General features: G+C 37.5%; 2 protein-coding genes across 4 annotated transcripts; both read left to right on the forward strand.

Annotated features, from left to right (window-relative positions):
- The first annotated feature begins 661 nt into the window (after positions 1 to 661).
- DUSP19 (dual specificity phosphatase 19) lies at positions 662 to 18,804 on the forward strand. Its single transcript, XM_046018079.1, has 4 exons — positions 662 to 1,064; positions 7,221 to 7,267; positions 12,727 to 12,879; positions 17,835 to 18,804. The coding sequence occupies exons 1-4, from the start codon at positions 839 to 841 to the stop codon at positions 18,072 to 18,074; spliced, it is 666 nt and encodes a 221-aa protein (XP_045874035.1). The 5' UTR covers positions 662 to 838; the 3' UTR covers positions 18,075 to 18,804.
- Positions 18,805 to 18,916: 112 nt separating this feature from the next.
- On the forward strand, positions 18,917 to 27,268 carry TIGD1 (tigger transposable element derived 1). 3 transcript variants are annotated; one of them, XR_006820297.1, is made up of 3 exons: positions 18,917 to 20,968; positions 22,769 to 22,844; positions 27,228 to 27,268. XR_006820297.1 is itself a non-coding variant. In XM_046019183.1 (2 exons), the coding sequence occupies exons 1-2, from the start codon at positions 19,192 to 19,194 to the stop codon at positions 22,780 to 22,782; spliced, it is 1,791 nt and encodes a 596-aa protein (XP_045875139.1). In that variant the 5' UTR covers positions 18,917 to 19,191; the 3' UTR covers positions 22,783 to 23,564. The 3 variants fall into 3 exon arrangements, 1 of the variants encoding a protein (XP_045875139.1); XR_006820296.1 differs by lacking the exon at positions 27,228 to 27,268 and adding an exon at positions 22,942 to 23,564; XM_046019183.1 differs by lacking the exon at positions 27,228 to 27,268 and having other exon boundaries at positions 22,769 to 23,564.
- Positions 27,269 to 27,636: the final 368 nt, after the last annotated feature.

The following is a 27,636-nucleotide window of genomic DNA, read 5'->3' on the forward strand; positions in this document are numbered from 1 at the left end:
TATGTTCACTGCACAAAGGACTCCACCGGCTGCGAAAACAAACCAAAAAATTAAAAAACAGTTCCAAGCTTTCTTCAACCGAATGTAAGAACTCAAAACGCATTTCTGTGGATTTATTTCAAACTCATACACATTTACGCAACAAACGCCCTTGCTAGAAATTATAGCAAGAAAACGCATTACACATTTACGCAACAAACGCCCTTGCTAGAAATTATAGCAAGAAAACGCATAAGCTTACTTCCGAAGTCTACAGCACCCTCGCAGAAATTCTATAATACACAAACTAAGAAAAAGAAAATCCACGCGAAACAACACGAGTTGTGCCACCGCTTGTAACACCACTAAAAGCAGCAGCTATACTTCCTTCAACCCGTTTCGGTTATGGTCACAGGTGACACCAATTCAACATAGCCAGAAAATGACTGCATTTGAGAGCAAGGAAATACAAGTCGTCTCTCCAATTACGTCTTCTATTTTCCCTTGCATGAAAAATAAATCTAGATTTAAGCAGCAACAATAACAAACTTGGCAGATGTTGGAGTCGGTAGGAATAATGCAGATTTTCGGCTGACCGGAAGAAAAAACAGCAGCCAATCGGGGCTCGTTTCTCAATGGCCAATTAAACTTCGCCTTACTTGGTGGTGCTGAAGGGAAACGGACCTGAAAGTCTTTGTCTCCGGTGTGTGGCCGCGGTCGGTTGGAAGGGATTGAACACCTGAGGCTCTGTTGTTGTTGTTTTTTTTTTTTAATCTGAGGGTTAAGGGACAAGCAGTTCCGGCCTTTTCCAGTCTTGGCTGGATTTGCTTGTATTTTGTTCTTAGCCACTGCTCATGTAATGCACTCCCTTAACCAGGAAATTAAAGCGTTCTCCCGGAATAATCTCAGGAAGCAATGTACCAGGGTGACAACGCTAACTGGAAAGAAAATTATAGAAACATGGAAAGATGCCAGAATTCATGTTGTGGAAGAAGTAGAGCCGAGCAGTGGGGGTAGTTGTGGTTTTGTGCAGGACCTTAGCTTGGACCTGCATATTGGTGTTATTAAGCCATGGTTGCTCCTGGGTGAGTATATCGATTTGGCATTAACTCATTGATTCCTTTTAGCCGCATTACTTTCTCGGTTTTTTTTTTTTTTTCCGCCCAATGTGTAATATTCTGTTCTGTCAGCTATTCTGCTGAAAAGCTGAAATGTTTCCTTTTTTAGATTTGGAACCTCCATTAGCTGACTAGTGATGTTTCTGCCCCACAATATATCCATAAGAAGCATGGATTCTAGTACCACATGGCACCTGGTATATGGATTTTAAAACTTCTTATCTTTTTTTTTTTTACTTCTCTGGAGGATAGCATGTTAATGTTGCATTTTCTTGGATTACAAATGGATATAGCCTTTAAAATCATCAAATTAGAAAGAATGCTTTTATTAGGCAAAACTGTAAATAGCAAGGGTTAAGGGTATAGAAAAGTTAGTACTTGAAATTGCCAAATGTTTGTTTGCTGCCTCTGCTGTTACAAATCATGAAATGCATGCCTCCTATAGCCACCTCTGTCGAAGTACCTGTTTTTGGAGTGTTGAGGAGAAATTGTGTTTTCATTTCATAGCTATGAATTTGATAGTTTTTTTTTAGTATTTTATTTATTTGACAGAGAGAGAGGTCACAAGTAGGGAGAGAGGCAGGCAGAGAGAGAGGGAGAAACAGGCTCCCCACCGAGCAGAGAGCCCGATGCGGGGCCCCATCCCAGGATCCTGAGATCATGACCCGAGCTGAAGGCAGAGGCATAAACCACTGAGCCACCCAGGTGCCCCCTATGAATTTGATAGTTTTATGATTTCTTGTACTAGGAAGAATATTGTTTCCGTATATAAAGCACGGTCGGCAAATAGTAAATGAAGCAGTTATGAAAAGCGCAAATTTGTTAGCTTGGCAAGAATGTGGCATGGCATTCTTTTAAAAAAATTAGTGTGTTCAAGTAGATTTGAATTATTTTTCATTTGTGAATAGAGAAATTAAGACTTGGAAAGGTTAATGATTTGCCAATATTTATGCAGTCAAGCCATTCTTGACTAGAAAGAACACTGAACTGGGAGTCAGAAATAGCCAGGTCCTGCTGTGAAGTGCACAGTAGCATCTCCCTTTAAAAAACTCTCCAAGGGGTGCCTGGGTGGCTCAGTGGGTTACAAGCCTCTGCCTTCAGCTCAGGTCATGATCCCAGGGTCCTGGGATCGAGCCCCACATGGGGCTCTCTGCTCTGTGGGAAGCCTGCTTTCTCCTCTCCCTCTGCCTGTTTGTGATCTCTGGCTGTCAAATAAATAAATAAAATCTTTAAAAAAAAAAACAAAAAAAACTCTCCGAAGTAGAGATTATCAGTTCCATTTCACAGATGGGACCTGAATTTAACAATAGTCAAATAATTTGCACAAAGTAGCACACCTAGTAAATAACAGAGCTGGACATCATGCTCAAGTCTGATCCACTCTCGCTCTGCATTGTCATTTAGACTTCCTCAGGGAGTCCAGGTTTTCAGTCCTGCTCTACCTCTTGGTAGATAAACTAGCACAAGTCATTTGTTCTCTCTGATCCTCCAAGAAACCACCTGTAAAACTAAAGTAAAGGTATCTGTTTCTCTCTTAGGTTTATCCTGAGGTTGTGAAAAGTTTTTGAAACAAATTAATTGCAGGTATACATATGAGTTTTAATTGTATTATGTATTACATGAATTGCTACATGAGCTATCTTTCACTTCAAATAAATATTTCCAACAAGTTTCTGAAGCCCCATGAAAATCAAGGGATCATTTAATTAGTCTAAAGGTTCACCCAGGACTTGCACACCATTTCTAGGAAAGAAAATACGTCTAGGCACATTTTTCGGTTATATGGCTTCCATTGTAGTAATAATGATTTAAAATAGAATTTTAAAATATCATTTCACTCTCATGAACCTTGTTTATGATTTTTTTTATCTAGACAATCCAAAGTGAGCTGATCAAGGTAGTATTCTCATATTAGCATTGGAACCCTTCCCAGAATCCGGGAGAGTTCTGGGAGAGATTTCTGAAACTAGACCTTATATGGTCTCCTCTCTGGACCAGGAAATGGGATATTTATTAGGTACACCCTCCTTTCCTGTGAGAGGTAGATGGACCCTTTTCTGCCTAGTTACAAGTGCCTTATTCCTGAGGGACACATGAATGATTACATCTTAAGTTCTTCCACATGAATGATGCAGGGGTTTTTTTCTGACCAGACTGAGTTTCTCTCTGGAGATGGGGGGATTGTTTCTAGGTTGCGTCAAAGAGCTTCCTTTATCTCTTCAAAGCAGCACAACTTCCACCCAGGACTGTATAAAATTAATTTTTGTTTTCTGTAGGGAATAAAGAAAATGAAGCTGTAAAACTGTAACCTTTTTCAGTTAGCTCATAAATTCAGACCAGCTTCTGCATTTCAAAAATCTTATGTAGGCCCCTGAATTATCTAACAGGTTGACAAAAAGATCTTAGCATTTTTGTTCTAGGCTTTGAAAATTTATATTTTTACAACAAAATAACTAGGACTTTTCTTAAAACCAACTTACTTTGTAAAAGTAGAAAATTTCATTTCTCTTGGGTAGTCGAAAGGTACATGTATTATTTGTCATATATATATTCTGTTAGGGAGTCCCAACTGGTGATATTTGAGGTCCTCTCTTCAATTCTAAGTGAAAATCTTAGAATCTTTTATAAGGTTATGGAGAATTTTTGATATCCAGGAAGCCCCATATTCTTGGGAGGTGATAATACATTAAATTTGTTTAGCTCTCTTATTTTGTGCAGTTCTTCTGCAAATATTCTTTTACTTTATCCTTATAGTAATTTATGCTCCTGTTTTCATTCATTTATGAATGTTCACTCCTACAAATTTTCTCAAATAAAACATTTCTCTTTTGAATATCATTTCTTTTCCATTGCAATAATGGTTGGTTTTTGTGATGATGGCAATAGTGATTTATTAAAAAAAAAAAAAGAAAGAATATAGTGATTTATAAATTGACATACTACATCAGAATTTATACAATAATTAGCATTTTCATAAAAAGGCGCCTGGGTGGCTCAGTGGATTGAGCCCGCTGCCTTCGGCTCGGGTCGTGATCTCAGGGTCCTGGGATCTAGTCCTGCATCGGGCTCTCTGCTCGGCGGGGAGCCTGCTTCCTCCTCTCTCTCTGCCTGCCTCTCTGCCTGCTTGTGATCTCTCTCTGTCAAATAAATAAATAAAATCTTTAAAAAAAAAAAAAAAGAATCTCTTTTAAAAAAATATTTTATTTCTTTATTTGTCAGAGAGATAGCACAAGTAGGCAGAGCTGGCAGGCAGAGGGAGAAGGAGAAGCAGGCTCTCCACTGAGCAGGAGTTTGATGTGGGGCTTGATCCCAGGACCCTGGGATCATGACCTGAGTTGATGGCAGAGGCTTAACCGACTGAGCCACCCAGCTGCCCCCATAAAAAGATCTCTTAAACAGAAACAGATGATACGTATATTATGAAGGCAAAATACTATAAATACCTCTTTATATTTCCATGATAATCCTTGGTCAAATAATGAATATTAGTGGCTTGTAAGTATCAATGTAAAAAAAAAACTATAAATTGTTATTATTAGCCCTCCTTGTTTAATTATTTCCCTATTCATCAACTTTTTAAATTATTTTCAAAACTATTCATACAGTAAAGTACTTGGTATTTAGTTTTATGAGTTTTAACACAATTATGATTAATGTAGCACTGTTAAAACAGTAAAATTCTTAAAATTGATACTTGTTTTTCAATCTCAAGATAGTTTATAGAAGGATAACATTCTACTTTTTCAGAAAAAAAAAGGAACACACACAAAAATAACACATTGTCAGGACACCTGGGTGGCTTAGTTGTTTAAGCATCTGCCTTTGGCACAGGTCATAATCCCAGGGTCGAGCCCCACATCAGGCTTCCTACCGTGTGGGGAGCCTGCTTCTCCCTGTCCCTCTGCTGCTCCCCCTGCTTGTGCTTGTGTTCTCTCTCAAATAAATAAATAAAATCTTTTAAAAAACAAAAAAGAAATAACAGCAAAAAACAATTGTCATGTCATGATTTATAGTATTTATTTTTTAATGTGTCTTTCCAATAAAAGTTTAACAGAGGACTGTAACACAAAGCAGTCACTTAAAATTGAAGAAAAGCTCATGTTTATATCTAGAATTTAGAGAGAATTAACTTGAACTGTAATACTACCAAGTAATAAATGAAATGTACAAACCAATGACCTGAAATCCGTTTATGCTAAAATTGTTTCCCCAACTATTAACACTCATAATTTTCTTATTGTTTGAAAAGGCAGAGCATACAAGTTGCATTTATTTGGCCTCAAGGATACTAATTCTGTTTCCATAGAGTTCTGGAAGTGAGTTTCAAAATGTAGCAGCCAATTCTGAAATGTAATCAACCTGTTGTGTTTGGGGTGTGTGTTTAATGGAAATGATCGAAGTATCCAGCTTTGATAAATATAATAATGGCAATCTAGTGTTAAAGAACTTCATTCATGCATGCTTCCTTTTTTTTCTCTCTTTTAAGAAACAGGCAGAGTAGAATTAATTATTATTTAAGAGATTATTTACATTTAATTTATTTGAAGCCATTTTCCCCCTGGAGATGGTTAGAACTTCCTGCATAAAATTGAAAAATTATTTTTTAAATTTTTTATTTAAAGATTTTTATTTATTTATTCGATAGAGATCACAAGTAGGCAGAGAGGCAGAGAGAGAGGGGGAAGCAGGCTCCCCGCTGTGCAGAGAGCCTGACAAGGGGCTCGATCCCAGGACCCTGAGATCATGACCTGAGCCGAAGGCAGAGGCTTAACCCACTGAGCCATTCAGGCGCCCCCCCCAAAATTATTTTTTAATTATGAAGTATTTCAAAGGCATAGACAATTAAAGACAATAATATGACAAACAACTGCGTATTCAGCATCCAACTTTTAACAAATGTTAATGTTTCATAGGCTAACATTTAGGAATAAAGTTAAATGTAGGCTCAGTAAGGAAACTGAGTTTCAGATTACAAGGAGACTGTTGACCATCCAGTGTACTTGCTGGCTTTTCAGCTACCTAAAATCACATAATAGAAGTTGGCAGATTCCTTAGGTAAGATAAGAAAAACATTGTGTGTGGAAATGGATCCTAACTTAGGAAAGAAATCCTTAAAATCTTTAAATAGTAAATGTCCTATTTTTTCAGTTTCAAATTGTTTAACTCACTTTAACTGGTTATCTCCTATTTGGACTTGCTTATTAGCTAAAGTCCTTTTCCAGGTTTGGTAGATCTGGAGAGCCAACTTTGACAGGAAGAAATGGTAAAAGGGGGTAGCCTTACTGGTACACGGAATGTGGCTAGAATTCATAGACCAACAGTGTTTGCTCTAAGCTATTGGGTATTCCCAAACCAAATGGCATTAAGTTATTTTGTGGATGGTTTTTTAAATATCCTTTTTTAAGTTACAAAAGAGATATTTATTGTAAAAAATACAAATTAACATACAGAAAAAAAATCACCTGTAATCTCGCTGTAAACATTTGTTCTATGTTGTTCTATACTTCTGTCCATTTTTAGGCATATACATATTGTTTGTTTTTATAAAAATAGATTTTGTAACCTAATGGTATCACCGCCTAATATACTGAGAATGTATTTCCATGCCATAGATATTCTTCTTCATTCTCCTTGTTTTGTTTTGTTTTTTTAAGTAAACTCTACCCCCAATGTGGGGCTTAAACCCATGATTTAGATCAAGAGTATCATGCTCTACCCACTGAGCCAGCCAGGTGCCTGTGCATTCTCATTCTTTATTTCTTCATTTTTTTTTTTTTAAAGATTTTATTTATTTGACAGAGAGATCAGTCATAAGCAGGAGGAGTGGCAGAGGGAAAGGGAGGAGCAGGCTCCCCGTTGAACAAGAAGCTAGATGATGTGGGGCTCTATCCCAGGACCCCAGGATCATGACCTGAGATGAAGGCAGACACTTAACTGACTGAGCCATCCAAGGGCCCCACAAATTTTAGTGAATATTTCTAAATTGCCTTTTAGAAGGTTGGATTGAGGTCCTTCCAAGTTGCATTTTTTAAATAAATAACTAATAGACTTGCTGCAAAAATTAGTTTAAAAAGTTAGAATGATTATTTTTATGTTCAAGATGATATGATTTATTTCTTATAGGGTCACAAGATGCTGCTCATGATCTGGATACCCTGAAAAAGTACAAGGTAAAAAAAAATGCTTCAGATCTGGCACGATGTATAGGAAGTATTTTAATTGTTTCAATTATTTAGGAAACTATTAGTCCATATCAGACTTGGGTTTTTTTTTTTAGATTTATTTATTTATTTTTAGAGAGAGAGAGCACAGGGAGGGGCAGAGGGAGAGGGAGAGAAACTTCAGCAGACTCCTCACTGAGCTTGGATGTGGGGCTTGATCTCAAGACCCTGAGATCGTGACCTGAGCTAAAACTCAGGAGTTGGATGCTTCATCGACTGCACCACCCAGGGGCCCCCATTTCAGAGTTTAATTGATAACATTTTTGGCTGTCATTTTAATAAAGTTGCAACAATTATTGTACCTGATTAAAATATGTGGATTTATAATCTGTCTTTCCAATTTTATATTCTCTTTGTCTCCCTTCATGTATTCTTATGAACCTGATATTGAAGCATGTTTTCTTACCGCTGTTTGTGTAGTTCCTTTCTGTAGGATGAACTTTCCTCTTCTTTTCTTGTCCAAGACCTACCCATGCCCGAGTCCCAACTCACATATCACTTCTTCCCCAATGCTGTCTTCTCCCACCCTCAACTATGTGATTTATTACTTATTTCAGAATTTACTAAAAAAAATTTCAGCCATCTATTTTGTCAAACAGTATTTCAGCATCATGGAATTGCTGTGGTTTATAGAATGCAAGAGGTTTTTAGTCACATGAAGCTTATGATTTGAGGGGTATAGAGGGGAGAAAGACAAATAAGCAGCTTTAGTCCAGTGTATTTTGTGCTTTGATGGGGAAATGCAGGTGCCGTTGCAGAACATATGAGATGATGCCCTTTGCCCATGTTTGTTGGGTTGGGTTGAGAATTGTAAGATCAGGGAAATCTTCCTGGAGGGAATGGTACTGAAGTTTGCTCAGAACGGGATGGGGAGGGAGCAGACAGAAAAGTGTTCAGTTAGGAGAAATGCTTTGTGTGGAGGCCCAGAAGAGAAAGGCCAATGCTTTCAGAGACAGGGGGAAAAAAAAAAGTTCAGGGATGCCTAGGTGGCTCAGTCGTTAAGTGTCTGCCTTTGGCTCAGGTCATGATCCTAGGGTCCTAGGATCGAGCCCCATATCAGGCACCCTGCTCAGTGGGAAGCCTTCCTCTCTCTCTCACCCCCCTGCTTGTGTTGCCTCTCTCCCTATCTTGCTCTCTTTCTGTCAAATAAATAAAATCTTAAAAAAAAAAAATTCTAAAAAAAAAAAAAGTTCAGTAACCCAGGAATTAGAGAGTGAGAAAGAAGGATACCAAGAAACAAGGCCAGACACGTAAGCAAGAGTAAGATCATAAAAGTCCACGTAAACCAGAGTAAATGCTTTGGACTTTTCCAGAAGTCTTTGAAATTCTTTGCCCAGGGGAGTAATAGGATCAAATTTGCAGTTTGAAAGATTCTTGTCAGAGGCATTGTGGAAAATAAATTGGAGTGTCGCACAAACTAGTGTGGGGAAACTAAGTTAGGGGGCAGTTGCAGTAACTGTTATAACTGCCTGACAATAGAGATAATGGCCTGGAATTGCATACGGTTATGAGAATTACTATATCTCCTAATAGAATCCATCTTAGATTAATATTTTAACATAAGTAGAATAAGTTTCAAAGTCTTGCTTACACTAATAAGTTAATATTTTCAAGGAAAAAATGAAAAATAGAAAAACTGATAAATTCATTCATTGGCAAGTGTTTCATGATCTATCCCCTCTTAGGGTACACCAATTCAAATTTGCTTTCACCTTGGTGATGTGAATCAAGCAGCTGTTTAAAAGATCCCTCTGAGGGCTGTTGGTTGATCCCTCTGTTGGCTCACTTGATTAAGTGGCTGCCTTCAGCTCAGGCCGTGATCCCTAAGTCCTGGGACTGAGCCCCATGTTGGGCTCCCTGCTCAACAGAGAGCCTGGTTCTCCATTTCCCTCTGTTTGCTGCTCTGCCTGCTTGTGCCATCTATCTCTTTGTCAAACAAATAAATAACAATTTTAAAAAGTAAATAAAAGATCCCTCTGTCTCTGTACACGTGACCCTGTTAGAGGCCTAAAAGTAGCAGAGGTAAACTGAGCAGCTAAGTAGAGGGTTTATTGAAAAATTTAGTGATTTGGCAAAACTAGATTATTCATTTAAATGCATGGCACATTTCAAAGGGATATTCTAGGACTTAAGTAAAGTGCTATAATTAATAGAAATTCTTGTGGAGGATCATTTCAGAAATTTCAATAGGAATTTCATTTTAATGTTGGGGTATAGTAATAGTAGTTGTTTTATTGGTAAGGTATCCAAGTGCCTGGTTTGTGTCGTATAAAGCACTGTGAAAGATGGAAAGCTGAGTATAACATAAAATGTTCCAAGTTACTTATTGCTGCATTGTTCATAATAGCAAATCATTGGAAACAACCTATGTGTTCATTGATAGAGAACTGTTTAAATGAACAATAGTGTACTCACACCCTAGAATACAGTATAGCTGTATAAAAGAACATCAGGAGAAGGGTCTGTAAATACTGATATGAAAAAAATCTCCAGGATAAATTTAAGTGAGAGGGGAACCCAAGGTGTTGCCTTTGTGTAAGAAAGGGAATAAATTACTTGCCTAAAGATGCTCTAAAAGATATACAGAAAACCAACAAAGGTGGTTACCATTAAGGCGGGAGATAATGGAGTAGATAGGGACATGGTGAGAGCAAGATTTCTTTATGCTTTTTTATTATGTTCTGATTTTTTAACCATTTTCAAAATATAAGATTTATTAAAATTGGAAATAAGAATGCCTAAATGTGAGGATTAAGTGAGGTAACTTTTATGCCTGGCACATACTAGGTTCTCGATAAGGGGCTATTATCATTCCTATTGCAGAAAGCTTCCCAAGAGCAATCATTGTTAGGACCACCATAACTACATTTTGGAAGTATGCTTAGAAAGGGTTTTAGACTGGATGCCTATCCCCACCACCACCTGTGACTCAGTACAATTCTTTTTAATCAGAACTAATCAATACACATGTAAACTGCATTTCCCAACAGCTAAACTCCCCAGGCATTGGTAATCCTCAATATTTGTAAAGCACTTTTACTTTTCAGCAGGGCAGAATCATAATATAATGCTGGTCAGAAGTATATTGGCTGTGAGTGACTTGACATAGATAGGACTTCACTGGGGAAAGCAGAAGGACATTTCAGACTTTATCTTCTAAAAATATTTTTACCTTTCTTTCTAGTTTCTCCTGTCTCCTTAAGAGTCTTTCTTGAGTAGACATATGAGATGTTTTCTGTTTTTCTTCCACAAGGCAGTTAGGTCAGTAAATGGCCTATGGCCTGTTTTCATAAGGCCTAAATCCTGGGTTGGGAAGCACAGAAACCCGAGTAAGGAAAGAGAATGTGTATAATGATTTAGGGGGTTCTCTGGAATCTGAGGGCAGAAAGAAAGTAGCTGTACTGGAGAATAGAACGCCATGCAAGATGGTGCTTCTCTCCCACAGGCATCATGGCCCCTCTCTGCAAATCTACTCTTATTATTTGGGAGCAGAAAATTTTCAGCTTCTTTGAGCACTTAAAAGAAAGTGGCTGTCTTAAAGTTACCAAGTTTGGGGATCATTCTAGCTGTCTTGTTCACCTATTTTGAAAATTTCTAAAGATAATTTGATTAGTCTTGTTTAAGTTGGGTGTCTGCCTGAATCCAGTCAGCTGTACTAGGGGGAGGAGTAGGGCACTGTCAGAGCCATGTCTATGAGGGTAGTAGAGGCAAGAGAGGCAGAGCTGGACACATAGTCTAAAATATGTGTGAAGTACATGAAAATACGGAGATCAGGCAAAACCAACACCCATGTTAAGAGAGAGAATAAGAAAAGTGAGGCATGTCATAACAAGAAACAGTGCCTTATTTTCCTGATCCATTTTACTTTTGGAATCTTTTAACTGACTTTCCACGTGGCTCCTTCCATATGCTTGATAGGCTGTAGGAAAGGAACTCAAATGCACAGATGGAGTAGAAGTTTGCTTTTGTGTACCATTGGAAAGAAAATCTTTCATGACCATCCTTTCAACCAGACTCATTCACTGGAAGCTCTGGGTTTGAGGCCCTATGGCATTGACATCTTTTAAAACCTCATGGAGTGGTTCAAATGTGTAGCCACTCCTTTTTTTTTTTTTTTTTTTAATTAACATATAATGTATTATTTGTCTCAGGGGTGCAGGTATGTGAATCATCAGGCTTCACAGCACTCACCATAGCACAGATCCTCTCCAATGTCCATAACCCAGTCACCCTGTCCCTACCCTCCCACCCCTCAGCAACCCTCAGTTTGTTTCTTGAGATTAAGAGTCTCTTACAGTTTGCTTCCCTCCCGATCCCATCTTGTTTCGTTTTTTCCTTCCCTACCCCCACTACTCCCCACCCTGCCTCTCACATTCCTCATATCAGAGAGATCACATGATAATTGTCGTTCTCTGATTAGCTTATGTCGCTTAGCATAAGACCCTCTAGTTCCATCCACATCATTGCAAATGGCAAGATTTCATTTCTTTTGATGGCTGCATAGTATTCCATTGTCTGTATATACCATATCTTCTTTATCCAATTCATCTGTTGATGGACATCTAGCTTCTTTCCATGGTTTGGCTATTGTGGACATTGCTGCTATAAACATTCAGGTGCACATGCCCCTTCAGATAAATACCCAGTAGTGCGATTGCTGGGTCTTAGGGTAGCTCTATTTTCAGCTTTTTGAGGAACCTCCATACTGTTTTCTGGTCCAGCCACTCTTGAAAACCATCGTATTTATAATGAATGTGAAGGGAAATTGGGACATAGTTACTGAAAGGGAAGTTTGTTTTATTGATATACTTCCCTTATTCAAGTTTTTTATATGGATGGATTTTTCCAACAAATGTTTTAGTACTTTCTGTGCTCAGGTCACTGCTCACTCACAGTGCTTCCCTTTTTTTTTTTTTTTTTTTTTTTTTTTGACTCAGAGACAGAGATCACAAGTAGGCAAAGAGGCAGGCAGAGAGAGGGGGAAGCAGGCTCCCTGCTGAGCAGGGAGCCCGATGTGGGGCTCGATCCCAGGACCCTGGGATCATGATCTGAGCCAAAGGCAGAGGCTCAACCCACTGAGCCACCCAGGAGCCCCTCACAGTGCTTACTTGTATAACAGTGAATAAACCAAACATGGTCCCTACCCTCTTGGAGTTTCTAGTACCATCAGAGAGACAAATAATCTCAAAGTGGGAGAGCTATAATTAGGGCAGGTAAGGGGTGCTATGGGAATACAGAGAATTAGCACTTCTGGTGAGGGAGGTATCAGAGAAGGCTTCCTGCACGTATTATTTAAGTGACTTATGCTTAAATTGTTTATTCTTGTTACAAATCTCAACATCCCATTCTCTTGCCTAATATTAATTCGTAGATAAGTTTTAAAAATCATCTTTTTTTTTCTCTTTAAGGTGACTCATATTCTCAATGTTGCATATGGAGTTGAAAATGCGTTCCTTGGTGACTTTATATATAAGAGCATTTCTATATTGGATCTGCCTGAAACCAATATCCTGTCTTATTTTCCAGAATGTTTTGAATTTATTGAACAAGTGAAAATGAAGGTAAGTTTTGTTTTGATCCACAGTTTTTCAAAGGCAGAAATTTTAAAATACAAGTCCATTATCCAATCTTTATTCTCTGTAATGAATCCATAAAGAATGACTATGAAATTTCCCCCCAACAATCTTTCATGAACTTCTACAACTATTTAGGTGTCCAGTTTTTTTCCCCTCAATGAGATATGTACTTTTTTTTTTTTTTTTAAATAATTTCTGTGCCCTATGTGGGTCTCAAACTCACAACCCTGAGATCAAAAGTTGCACGCTCTGTTGAGTAAGCCAGCCAGGTGCCTCTTTATGAGATATTTACTTTTATTTATTTATTTATTTATTTTTTAAAAGATTTTATTTTATTTACTTGACAGACAGAGATCACAAGTAGGCAGAGAGGCAGGCAGAGAGAGAGGAAGGGAAGCAGGCTCCCTGCTGAGCAGAGAGCCCGATGCGGGGCCCGATCCCGGGACTCTGGGATCATGACCTGAGCCAAAGGCAGAGGCTTTAACCTACTGAGCCACCCAGGCACCCCGAGATACTTACTTTTAACATTAATTTCTCATCTTCCTATAGCTTCCTGAGAAATGGTAGGAGATAAAATTCTCCACTTACTGAATTTTCCTGTGTTTATATGTACTTAGATTTCCTTCAGTGGTTTATAACCACCTGCCCTCTGACCACTTTGCAAGATAATCAGATGGAGTATGGGATGGATGCTGCTGTAGTCCTTTCGATGTATTTATGAAGATTATTTGCATTTTTATGGCTGTGGTAGGGATACTGAATTTATGCATTTTTAACAATAGAAAATTATAGGGTGCTCTAAAGACTAAATGTGTATTACTTTACTAGATTGTATGAAAATGCTGATCAGAAGCTGTCCATTGGTTCTCTGGACAGATAATGTCCTACTTCAACTTTGGTAATAGATCCAAGTTAACACTGAGCTTCTAGGTTGGCTGTTACCAGTAATTATACCTTGAAATGATGTCACTTTTTGTTAGTATATAATTCTTACAAAGTTTATGTGACATAAGTAGATGGGAATGTAGAAGCATTTACAGAGAAAAGTTAACTGTCCCGGGGCACCTAACAATGACACTTAACATCAGAATCCAGCTTAGTTGAATCTGGGTAATGGTTTCCCTTCTACCTTTTCTCCTTTCCTTTTTTTCTTCCCTCGCCCCTCCTTTTTTATATTTAGTAAAATTTACTGAATGCTTTACATGTCCAGCACTGTTCTAGGTGCTTTCCTTTAGATTATCTGGAAAATGTAAATCTATCCAACTCTGCCACTCAGCTTTATTTAATAGTGGATATTTAGATAAAAGAAGAGGAGGAGGGTTTCTAATTCAAGGCCTAATATTGGCCAGTGTTTTCTCTTATGAAAACTTTTATAAGATCTAAATTATAACATTCCGTTATGATATGTGTCAGTTGTGATAGTTGTGATAGTGTTAAAAATAAACATGGTCATGTTTCTGTATTAGCTGCTTCTCTAAGGAGATGTGGAATATGCCTTAAATGGTAAAAGAAAAATGTAGGCATCATCCATATACATATTCATATTTGAAGACATGTACATGTTGCAAGTAAAATGTGGAAAGGGTAATAATTAATTAAAAGTTTCCTTTTCTTGGGTTTCCTTAAAAAATAGAACCCGAGACAAAGATTAAGAGCTGGTGCTTCATTTGAAAGATGGAATCCATGGGCAGTGAGAGTGGGAAGAAAGGGAGGTGACTCAGGAAAGGATGGGAAGCTGCGAAAGAATGATGCATTTCCCTTGCTCAGCACAACTGCACAGTGAGCTGCCAGTGAAATAGTTGGATGCTCAGCAGGCAGGGAGGACAAAGAAACTGCGCCACTGTACAGACTTTGGGAGGGAGAGAAGAGAGAATTCATCTGGCTCTCTGTCAGCTCCTGTTCTACACGATCAAACTTTGCCCACGGGGAGGTAACTAATCCCACAATTCCAAGTTACAACACTCCACTCCTTTAGCAGCTGCTTTGAAGCCAAACTCAGTAGTCTGTGGTCTGACTTCTCATCCACATTCAGAAGCAGCAGGAGAGTCCAGAACTCAGGGCCTACTTGTTTATGCAGAGACCACCACAGGGGAAGAGCCAGGCCTTCTTAGGCAAGCAAAACTCATCAGTCCTAAGGGGAGCAGTTGGCCAAGAAGTGGAGGAAGAGGTGGAGAATCTTAGGGCCCATGACATGATGGCACCAAGAGAATCTGAGTAGGTACCTAAAATGTTTCTGCTATAAGATGTATTAAAATTCCATAATCTGTTCTAATTTTCTCAAGCATTATGTTTTATACTGCAATCCTAATCTCAGCCAATATTTCCTTGCCCTGAAAACTCTTTACTGTTCAGATTAATACATACTTAGTTTTAGCAATAGAATTCTTGAATTTTTTTCATTTTTTTTCTAGAAGAGATCCTTTCATGACTTCCTCTGTTGTATGTACACATTTTATTAAATGTGATTACTCAGTGAATTGACTGTCTTAAAACTACCTTTCTAGGCCCTATACTTACTTGTTTTATCTTTTCACATTCAGCTGCCAAAAGGATTCTCTTCTCTTTTCCCATGTCTTTTCTCATTGTTTTCTGTGTAAAACCCTATTGTTTGGTTTCTCTGCCTTTCCTCCATCTCTGCCTTATGCATTATTTGTTAGGTTTTTGCATTAAGAGATAGAAATACAGGGCGACTGGGTGGCTCAGTGGGTTAAAGCCTCTGCCTGGGTCCTCCGTCCCAAGGGTCCTGGGGTCAAGCCTCCCATAGAGCTCCCTGCTCAGCAGGGGGCCTGCTTCCTCCTCTCTCTCTGCCTACTTGTGATCGCTGTCTGTCAAATAAATGAAGGAAATCTTTAAAAAAAAAGAGAGAGAGACAAATACACATGAGAGGAAAGTAGTAGGCTAACCTCTATAGCCTTAAGAGTTCTTTTATGAAAATTTACTTGACTCCCTATTTTTATGTGCAGGTTTTGTTAATATGAAAAGGTGTATTTGATATTCCACGTTCACTCTATTACTCATTTTATGTGATGTGATTTTAAAAACATGATGTAAGTAAACAATGTCATTGTAGAAAAATTAAAAAATACAGATAAGTAAAAATTTACCATCCTTACACCGTTTAGACATAACTACTGGTAACATTTTGATATACATAAATATATTTTAACATTTGATATCAAAAGACTCATTTAAAAAAGACCTAAACTTGGCTCGGTTTATCTGTCAATAAATATTAATTACTTATTCTGAGAAGATATGAGGGAAACATACATACTACTGCCCTCAAGGAGCTTGCAGTTTAGTTGAAAAGTTACAACAGCATGAGAACAAAGAATGCTTGATAAACTAGAAATACTTTAACATGATTTCTATCTGCCCAGAGCAAAATGATGATTCAGATTTTTAAGAGAACACTTTCTTTCTGGAAATTGAAAACAGAATTAATTTATTTGCTTGGCAAACATTTATGGAATATCTCCTATGTGCCTAAAACTGCACTAAGGACACAGCATACAAAGATGGCTAAGATATTCCCCTGACCCCATCTCACTCAGAAAGAGACAGACTACTTAGAACAGAACCCCATATTAGCTAGACCAAGAAGTGGAGCAGAGGCCTTCTAGGCAGAGGACAACAGCTGGTGCAAAAGAAAAAGTTTCTTTATAAATTTTTGAATTATTACTATTTTGAGTTCTAGAAAGGGGATATAAAGCCAATAATTTTCCTGAGAATACTTAGGTCGGATACTTAACCCATAATCATATATATAAGAAAACAATTGAAATTGTCTTTTTGATATGAGGATTTCCAAAAGATTAACTAATTTTATTGTAAATCATTTGGTTTTCTTGAAATAAGAAGCATTTGTAAATTTATTGCAATAGATTAGGAAAGGAATTTTCAACAGATTTATAATTGTGAGAAAACTACCTTGGAAAAGTGAAATGATCCAATGAGTCATAAATATGGTATTGTTAATATATGCTTTGGGTAGAAACTTCTCAGTTTAGGTTTTATTTTTTCCCCCTTTCCCTGTTCCAGTCTTTCTTTTGTGTTGAACCAAAAGAAGAATCAGGAAATGAAGTAACTATATGTCTAATTCTGTAAGGTGTGCTTCCAGTTCGCTTCATTTTGTTTAGATAATTAACTTTTTAAAAGCCTGAGGCAGCCTGGATCAGTGCTTTTCTGTCAGCTCTATCATTTCATTATTAATGCAGTATTACCCCATCAGCATTGGTCTTGCACTGTGTCCCTTTTCACTTGTAAAGTATCATTTGCAAGTTATCTGAGACATTTTTCATTTATTGACCCGATGCTAAGGTATCTAATTGCCTTTTCCACTTCACATTGTCATGAGCTGTTTGTGTCATCATTTTACTACCTCATAAATTTAACTGTTTTTTTAAGCTACTCCCTTCCAGAATAAATTATATCCGAGGGTAGAAAATTTTTTCCTTTCTGGTCATTTTACACATAGATTACCAAGCCAGTGAAACTGGTTTCTTTGTAGGAACACCGTGGGCCTATGATGGTTCGGTCTTTCTGTTTAGTGTTACGACTATGGTTTTATTTATTTCTATATGTATATTACCTGTGGCTTTTCTCTTATTTATAGATGTGTATCTCCTAACACAGGCTTTTACATATACTTTACTAGATTATTTCAGTTTGATAAAAGATACTTCTTCAAAATTCCAAATACATTATCAAAGCATTTCAATCCCTGGGGGGTAGGAAGAGAAGTTGTTTGATGGATTAATTGATTGATTTTTTTTTCCATTCATTGCTTATAAGGAATTGTATTTTGGTAATTGAATACATTGAATCAAACAAATTGATAAAATGAGTATTTTTATAATTTCAAGTAGCATAAGAATGTACAAGTGATTTAACAACCTTTCTAAGTGAATAATGGAGATTTTTGATTGGTTTTATTGCAGGATGGAGTGCTTCTTGTTCATTGTAATGCAGGAGTTTCCAGGGCTGCTGCAATTGTAATAGGTTTCCTGATGAATTCTGAAGAAATTTCATTTACAAGTGCTTTCTCTTTGGTGAAAAATGCAAGGCCTTCCATATGTCCAAATGCTGGCTTCATGGAGCAGCTTCGTACATACCAAGAGGGCAAAGAAAGCAATAAGTGTGACAACATACAGGAATTAGAAAGGGGTGACAGTTCATGAGTTACATTCTGGCAGATAAAGGACAACTATAATTTCTGAATTAGCCCCTGTAGCCACCCGTCCCCTTTTTTGAAGAGTAGGCTAGTAAAAACTTCTTTTTGTCTTGTGTTTTTCAAGTGGAAATGGAGGTTAATTGATTGTCTTGAGCTGGTGTATAAACACATTTTAAAATTATATCATGTTTTCTTTGGTATTAAATATGTGATTCAACGGTTCTTTAATTTGCTAAGAGAAGAAGATATATTACCAATAATTGATTTCTGTAGAAGAAAAAGATTTACATTCAAAATCTTTATTAGAGCATGAAAAGATTTTTCTATTCCAGCAACTATTTCCATGAAGGAAAAAACTTGAAGTACTACCTGACTTACTATTTCAGAGGGAGGTAGATTTCTTTGTAAAGAATTTGAGATTAAAAATTAATACCTTAAACCTCCCAAAAGAGATAACCCAAATCTGAAGGTTAATACAATATAGGTATACCTATACAGATACAGTATACCTTGTTTTATTGCACTTTACTTCATTGTGCTTCGCAGATGTGTGTTTTTACAAATCTAAGGTGGTACTTCTGCATCGAGGAAGTCTATTGGCACCATTTTTAACGAGAGCATTTGCTCACTTAGTGTCTCTGTGTCACATTTTGATAATTTTCAGTCTTTTAAACTTGTTCATTATAGTTGTATTTGTTATGGTGATCTGTGATCAGTGATCTTTGATGTTACTATTGTAATTACTATTTTTTTTTTTAAAGATTTTATTTATTTATTTGACAGAGAGAGATCACAAGTAGGCAGAGAGGCAGGCAGAGAGAGAGGAGGAAGCAGGCTCCCCACGGAGCAGAGAGCCTGATGCGGGGCTCGATCCCAGGACCCTGAGATCATGACTTGAGCCGAAGGCAGCGGCTTAATCCACTGAGCCACCCAGGCGCCCCACTATTGTAATTATTTTGGGGTGCCACGAACCAGACCCACGTAACAGCAAACTTAATTGATAAATACTGCATGTGTTGTGATGGTTCTACCAGTTGGTCCTTCCCCCATCCCTCCTTCTCCTCGGGCCTGTCTACTCCCTGAGACACAACAATATTGAAATTAGGCCAATTAATAATCCTACAATGGCCTCTAAGCGTGCAAGTGAAAGGAAGAGTCGCATGTCTCTCACTTTAAATCAAAAGCTAGAAATGATTAAGCTTAGTGAGGAAGGCATGTCAAAAGCAGAGATAGGTCGGAAGCTAGGCCTCTTGCGTCAAACAGTCAGCCAAGTTGTAAATGCAAAGGATAAATTCTTGAAGGAAATTAAAAGTGGTACTCCAGTGAACACACGAATGATAAGGAAGCGAAACAGCCTTATTGCTGATATGGAGAAAGTTTTAGTGGTTTGGATAGAAGATCAAACCAGCCACAACATTCCCTTGAGCCAAAGCCTAATCCAGAGCAAGGCCCTAACTCTCTTCAATTCTATGAAGGCTGAAAGAGGTGAGGAGGCTGCAGAAGAAAAGTTTGAAGCTAGCAGAGGTTGGTTCATGAGGTTTAAGGAAAGAAGCCGTCTCTGTAACATAAAAGTGCAGGGTGAAGTAGCAAGTGCTGATGTAGAAGCTGCAGCAAGTTATCCGGAAGATCTAGCTAGGATAATTAATGAAGGTGGCTACACTAAGCAACAGATTTTCAATGTAGATGAAACAGCCTTATATTGGAAAAAGATGCCATCTAGGACTTTCATAGCTAGAGAGGAGAGATCAATGCCTGGCTTCAAAGCTTCAAAGGACAGGCTGACTCTCTTGTTAGGGGCTAATGCAGCTGGTGACTTTAAGTTGAAGCCAATGCTCATTTACCATTCTGAAAACCCTAGGGCTCTTAAGAATTATGCTAAATCTACTCTGCCTGTGCTCTATAAATGGAATAACAGAGCCTGCATGACAGCACATCTGTTTACAACATGGTTTACTGAATATTTTAAGCCCACAGTTGAGACCTACTGCTCAGAAAAAAAAATTCCTTTCAAAATATTACTGCTCATTGACAATGCCCCTGGTCACCCAAGAGCTCTGATGGAGATGTACAATGAGATTAATGTTGTTTTCATACCTGCCAACTCAACATCTGTTCTGCAACCTATGGACCAAGGAGTCATTTCAACCTTCAAATCTTATTATTTAAGAAATACATTTCGTAAGGCTGTAGCTGCCATAGATAGTGATTCCTCTGATGGATCTGGGCAAAGTAAACTGAAAGCCTTCTGGAAAAGATTCACCATTCTAGATGCCATTAAGAACATTCGTGATTCGTGGGAAGAGGTCAAAATGTCAACATTAACTGGAGTTTGGAAGAAGTTGATTCCAGCCCTCATGGTTGACTTCGAGGGGTTCAAGACTTCAGTGGAGGAAGTAACTGCAGATGTGGTTAAAATAGCAAAAGAATTAGAATTGGATGTGGAGCCGGAAGATGTGACTGAATTGGTGCAATCTCATGATAAAACTGTAATGGATGAGGAATTGCTTCCCATGGGTGAGCAGAGAAAGTGGTTTCTTGAAATGGAATCTACTCCTGGTGAAGATGATGTAAAGATTGTTGAAATGACAACAAAGGATTTAGAATACTACATAAACTTAGTTGATAAAGCAGCAGCAGGGTTTGAGAGGATTGACTGTAATTTTGAAAGAAGTTCTTCTGTGGGTAAAATGCTGTCAAACAGTATTTCATGCTACAGAGACATTGTTCGTGAAAGGAAGAGTCCATCAGTGAGGCAAATTTCATTATTGTCTTATTTTAAGAAATGGCCACAACCACCCCAACCTTCAGCAACCACCACCTTGATCAGTCAGCAACCATCAACATCAAGGCAAGACCCTCCACCAGCAAAAAAATTAAGGCTTGCTGAAAGCTTGGATGATGGTTAGCATTTTTTAGCAATAAAAATTTTTTTAATTAATTTAAATTAATTTAAATATTTTAAAAATTGGGATATAGACATTGTTTCTTTAAAATATAATGCTATTGCACACTTAATAGACTACTGTGTAGTATAAATGTAATTTTTATATGTACTGGGAAGGCACAAAATTCATTTGACTCACTGTTGCAATATTTGCTTTATTGTAGTGGTCTGGAACTGAACCCACAATATCTCTGGTGTAGGCCTGTATTTATATAGTGGTTACAGTATTCACAAAGTTTTTATGTCCTTTCATGAAAATGTACCGACTTTTCACTTTTAACGTAATTCTATGGCCTGTATTTATTTTTTTATTTTTAAAACTTTTGTATAGATGTTCTGTCTTATGTGATTGTGAGCTTATGCTTCTTTTGGTGATCTGGTCTCTTATGTTTTTCATAGCCTGGGTCCTTAGGCTTCTGTTTTTTGGTTTTATGTCATAGTTTTTGGTCTCTTTGGATCTGTGGGAAAATATTTTACACTGAAAGATCATGCTTTAGGTATGATTTATTCAGATCTCTTTTCTAGTTTGGTATTCTACTAGAGAATATATTTTTAAGGAAAGAAGAGTTATGGTTTTGTATGAAAATTTAAGTACTTTGTTAGAAAGCCTAAAATTATTTACAATTTTATCTCTGGCTAGAGGCTTTGAATAGTTTTCTTTTCTTTCTCTTTTGTTAAATTAAGTTTCCATATTGGCAAGGCTAAACTCTGTACATTATAAATTTGCTTAAAGATATTATTTGAATTATTCAGAATAAGGTGTACTTAAAATTAAGATATTATTTGAATTATTCAGAATAAGGTGTACTTAAAATTTATTTAATAGCTTTCAGATAGTCTTTCATGACTTAGAAAATTTCATTGCCATCTAGATTTTATTAAGAAAGTCTTGAGCTCTTCTTAAATACACATTATAGAAAGCGAGCATATTCCTATGTGTAAGTTGGAAAGTGCACATTGAGTACCTCTGTGTATTTGAGACATCCTGTCATCCTGTCAAGGATGCCATCACATGCAAAGCTATGAACTTGGCTTCTGTTGAGAAGCAGCATAAATGTATGTAATCAACCTATAGTGAGCTCTTTGAAGCAGACCAAGGAGATAGAATCTTAAGAATCTTAAGTAAGAGGCTGATGTGTAATGTTGTCTTTATGGTCAGTATTGCTGGGTATGCTAAGTGAACCTTTTTGATTCACATGAAAGCATTTATTTCTTCTGCTAGGTGCTCTTTAGTTTTTAGCCATTAAATGTGATATGAAGCTGACTAGAACTTGTTCATAATGAATAGTATATTACTTATGTTTCTGGTTTGTGTGCTTAGTTGTTGCCTGTAGTTGTCTGGTTATGGGGCAAACACATATCTTCCATATCATCTACAGAAGTATTTTGAACATCAGTATTGTTTTATCTTAAATGATAGTAATTGCTGTATCTAAAATAGATAAATAGATAAGTGAATTTAATGCAGTCTTTTAAATTAGGGGTACTATATAAGGCAATGGTGTGTCATATATATATACACATATGTATATATGTATAAAAATTACACACACAGTATTTTTCTTGTGTGTCCCATGGATATGTCACTCTGCCAGACCTAGTTATAAAAAGAAAATTGTTTCATTATGATCCTCTGTCTCCCATTTTAAAAATGTAAAAAAATACATACCAAATATAGGTCTGTTTTGAGGCGAGGAAAAATGTGTCAAGGAGCATTTGCCTCTATTTTAAAATAGATTTTTCTACCATTTTTAAAGGGAAGAGGAAATGAAAATATCAGTTGCTTTTAAACATTGAAAAGAAATCTAGAGTCTTCTTAGCAAGCTGAAAAAAGTGAATAGAACAAAGGTACTATAACATAAGATAAAATTATATTTATTTGAGGTGAATATTTTTTTAAATGTTTTGCTAACCTTGTGCTTTATTACAGGTTTGTGATTACATATAATTTGAGTTGAACACCCAAGAAGTATTTAAATTTTTGGAAGACCGAAGAAATATTTGTCTTAGTTTTTTTGGCAAAATTTAGACTATTATACTAACTCAAAGACAAAAATTTCAGGGAAAATGGAGTATGGTATTTAAAATTGTTATTACAGTTTTACTTTTTCATCCCTTCTTCCCTTTTGAACCTGATTGAAATGTATGGCTATAGAACTTAGAAGGTATTTTTGCATGTGACATAGGGAACCTACTGTGATTCTGATGGATAATTTCAGTGGTGGTGGGGAAATTTTCTGGATTTGTCAATGTGATTATTAGTAACTCAAATGGTTCAAATGTATAAAGCCCCCCTCAAAAGTAATTCCTCCAAATATTCAAAGTGTAGCAAATACAAGTCAGAGTATTGTTTTACAGTATTACTCTGAATTAATGAATTAACACCTTTATAAGCAAAATTTTAAAACAACAGAAATACAGCATAATGAATTACAGGTTAAGGGCATCAACTCCCCACACAGTCAAAACTCCATGTGTAACTTTTTTTTTTTTTTAAAGATTTTATTTATTTATTTGACAGAGAGAAATCACAAGAGAGGCAAGCAGAGAGAGAGGAAGGGAAGCAGGCTCTCTGCTGAGCAGAGAGCCAGATGCGGGACTCAATCCCAGGACCCAGAGATCATGACCTGAGCTGAAGGCAGCGGCTTAACCCACTGAGCCACCCAGGTGCCCCAATGTATAACTTTTGACTCCTCCGGACTCCCCCCAAAAATCCATGTATAACTTTTACTCCCCTAAAACTTAACTACTAATAGCCTACAGTCAACCGGAAGCTGTATTACCAATAAGGTAAACAGGTGATACATTATGTACTGTATTCTAACAATAAAGTAATCTAGAGAAAAAATATTAAAATCATAGTGAAGAGAAAATAAATTTATGGTACTGGATTGCAAAAAAGTCTGCATGTAAGAGGGCCCATGTAGTTTAAACTCATTTTTTTCAAAGGTCAACTGTATTTGGTTTGCTAGGTGCATCTAAATAATTTTTGGCCCAAAGGATCCTGAACATATTTAGTCACTCTGTAGTTATTTAAGAATTTAAACAAGATTTTGGGCGCCTGGGTGGCTCAGTGGTTTAAGCCGCTGCCTTTGGCTCAGGTCATGATCTCAGGGTCCTGGGATTGAGTCCCGCATCGGGCTCTCTGCTCGGCAGGGAGCCTGCTTCCCTCTCACTCTCTGCCTGTCTCTCTGCCTACTTGTGATCTCTCTCTGTTCAATAAATAAATAAAAATCTTAAAAAAAAAAAACAAACAAGATTTTGAAGTTGTGTATTCTTACAATGCATATAGTAGCATTTAAAGTTAACGAATTTAAGGTTTTTTCCACTGATATACTTTTAAGAATAACTTAAAAAGTTTTCTATTTCAAGTGACTCTTTGACCTACTTATTTTTTTTTTTACCTGTTTTTATAATGTACCCTTTATTGTTTCTAGGTATTGATATACTTCAATAAAAAATAATATATTTACTATTTTCTGCTATTAATATCTGTATTTCTTTGAGGCTATTTTAAAAGATTTACTACCTATTTGTTGTCAAATTCTGGGTTAAACCTGTTGGCAAGACACAAAATCATACATTTTGGAATATAAGTTAGTTAAAGGCCTATGGAGACTTGTTGTGGCAGCTGCTTCAAGAAATGGAAAAGTAAGTAAGATCTTATAATTGACATTACTGTGGATGAAATGGCAGTGAGAATTCAATAAAACATTCTAGTATTTTAAATCAAGAGAATATGAAATTACTCAAACTACTGAATATTCTAGACAGAATTGAGATTATTTGGACACAGTCTGGCTCCTACTTCCCATGTTCACACATTATTACTTCTCTGACCTCATTGCTGCTGCTTTTTCCCTAACTCTGCTTCAACCACAGCAGCCTCTGCTGTTGCTTGAAAATGCCTAATCAAGACTCCACGACATTACCAGCATTTCCCTCTACCTATAATACTTACCCCCAGAAACATCAGATCTGTACTTGTATTAACTCTTACTAAGCCCTCTCTGACCACCTTACTCAAAATTGCCCCTCCCCTTCCTGTTTTATTTACTGCATGCCCTACTTATCACCAACATTCTGTATATTTTACTTTGTTGTTTTTCCCATCAAAACTTGGGCTCCTGAGCAGGGCAGAGATTCTTACTATGTTGTTTATACCAGTGTGTATTCCACTGTAGTCTTTCAAAAATTGCTTGTTAGAAGGAAGGGCGGGATGCAACATGTGATGCATGTTGTTGTGGCAGTTTAATACTAGCCACTGCAGGTTTCAAGTCAAGGTCTGGCAAATGGGCCACACTACATCGGTAGCCACATCTGATAGTGCATGAGGGTGACAAATTGGAATGATAGGTCTGAAACATGATCCACATAGGACTCTGAGCAGCAGCAAATGTGAGTGCCTTTTACCTAAGGTAAAGTCTTCTCGCAAAATGATTTAGAAATCAGGGGCGCCTGGGTGGCTCAGTGGGTTAAAGCCTCTGCCTTTGGCTCAGGTCATGATCTCAGGGTCCTGGGATCGAGCCTCGCGTTGGGCTCTCTGCTTAGCAGGGAGCCTGCTTCCTCCTCTCTCTCTCTCTCCCTGCCTCTCTGCCTACTTGTGATCTCTCTCTGTGTGTGAAATAAATTTAAAAAATCTTTAAAAAATGATTTAGAAATCAAGTTATCAGTGAACGTATTCAATATATGGTATTTTGCATTCACTCATGATACGAAAACAGTGGTTTATGTGCCAGTTATCAATCTACTCTCTCTCAGCTCTAAACACACCCTTCATTGTGTCTGCAAAAAGGAGGATGGGCCACTGAAGGATTTTTTTTTTCCTTTGACAACTGGTATGATGCTGAGTTTTGTCAGTGGAAGGCACTAAGACCTTTCAGGAGGAAGGTCTGGTCTGCTCCCAGCGTAGCCTCTTGCATTCCAGACCATTCTTTGGGAGTACAGGGAGGCTCCTACAGTGCTCGAAGTTTCCACCTGGTATTGTGCAGGTGGCTTCTTCAGTGTTTGGCTCCTGTGACACCCGGTGGCCAGGAACTTCCCCACATAATTCCCTGTGGTGGTTTTGTAGTAGTGCATGTGGTGAGACATCTCCCTGTCAACAGCTTTACCTGGCATCCTAGAGGGTAACCTCCCAGCAAGTTCTACCAGTCAACATTACAGCACTATCTCTGCCATCCAATGAGCCACGGCTTCATTCTGCAACAAGATTCAGATTGCAACTCTGGGAGTGTTCTTGAACTCTCAGCCCCGGGGGTGGTTACCGCTCTTTATATCTGCTATTCCTATGTTGTGTAGACTTCTTCCTAAATAATCCCTCATTACTCCAATCCTGTTTTAGTTAATAAACCTTTATTAAACTTTCCCTGTTGAAATTAGTGTGTGGTTTATCTCTACTGATTGGATCCAGGCTGATTCAGCCTGTAGTGTACAGTCAATTATTTTAGTAATGGTTCTTGTGGAGTATTTTAACAGCAGTTCAGGTTATGTTACAATCATGCAGATTATCATAACAGCTCAAATTGTTGGAATATTTTTGAGGGTTTAATTCTATCAATATAAATGGTGTCCAATGTAAGAATATATGACCTGATTTTGTTAATGCTTATTATCTACCGAATGATGAATTCTTTGGTTAAAAAAGCACATAAGGGCACCTGGGTGGTTCAGTGGGTTAAAGCCTCTGCCTTCAGCTCAGGTCATGATCCCAGGGTCCTGGGATTGAGCCCCGCATTGGGCTCTCTGCTCTGCAGGGAGCCTGCTTCCTCCTCTCTCTCTGCCTGCCTCTCTGCCTAGTTGTGATTTCTCTCTGTCAAATAAATAAAATATTTAAAAAAAAACAAATAATACAATCTGCTTTTATTCCTGTTCTTTTTTACCCACTCTTCCACTTGCATGTCAGCAGGGCAGGAAATATGTCCCATTGCTTGCACTCTCTAAGTTTCCATTCTCTTTCACTAGTTCAATTCTCATAAATTTGTGAATCACTTAATAATCATTATAATTTAAAAAAATAATCATTGTAATTACTGCTGTGCAACTTCATGAACTCTGAGGGGTAAATGAAAACAGATAATGTCTTGCCACTAGAGATCAGTGTATATATACTTTCTGTAAAAGCAAATGTATTTTCTTCTGAAATAAGAGCCTGAGCTCTGAAGTCAGGTTGTCTTTTTTTTTTTTTTTTTTTTAAGATTTTATTCATTTATTTGACAGAGAACACAAGCAGGCAGAGAGGAAGGCAGAGAGAGAGAGGAGGAAGCAGGCTCCCCGCCAAGCAGAGAGCCCGATGCGGGACTCAATCCCAGGACCCTGAGATCATGACCTGAGCCGAAGGCAGAGGCTTAACCCACTGAGCCACCCAGGCGGCCCGAAGTCAGATTGTCTTAATTTGAATTTCTACTCCATTGCTTACATGGGTAAGTTAACATCTCCAGTTCTCTCCATTTCAAAGATGGAGATAATATAAGCTAATCTTTTAGCACAGTACCTGGCACATTGTTCTCAATAAGTATTAGTTACTATTATTAAAGTAGTAAAAGTATAATAGTTACTGGGGTTGGATCCAGGAGGCAGCCTCATCTGATAAACCTACTCCCTTAGAATTGACTAGGAAGATAGATAA

The sequence above is a fragment of the Meles meles genome, chromosome 9 (genome assembly GCF_922984935.1).
Source record: "Meles meles chromosome 9, mMelMel3.1 paternal haplotype, whole genome shotgun sequence".
Lineage (NCBI taxonomy): Eukaryota > Metazoa > Chordata > Mammalia > Carnivora > Mustelidae > Meles > Meles meles.

Bases quoted from the DNA above. Each gene is read 5' to 3' on its own strand.
- DUSP19 (XM_046018079.1), top strand. From the start codon at position 839: ATGCACTCCCTTAACCAGGAAATTAAAGCGTTCTCCCGGAATAATCTC. The intron at 1,065-7,220 runs GTGAGTATATCG...TATTTCTTATAG, and splicing joins TAAGCCATGGTTGCTCCTGG to GGTCACAAGATGCTGCTCAT. The intron at 12,880-17,834 runs GTAAGTTTTGTT...GTTTTATTGCAG, and splicing joins TTGAACAAGTGAAAATGAAG to GATGGAGTGCTTCTTGTTCA.
- TIGD1 (XM_046019183.1), top strand. From the start codon at position 19,192: ATGGCCTCTAAGCGTGCAAGTGAAAGGAAGAGTCGCATGTCTCTCACT.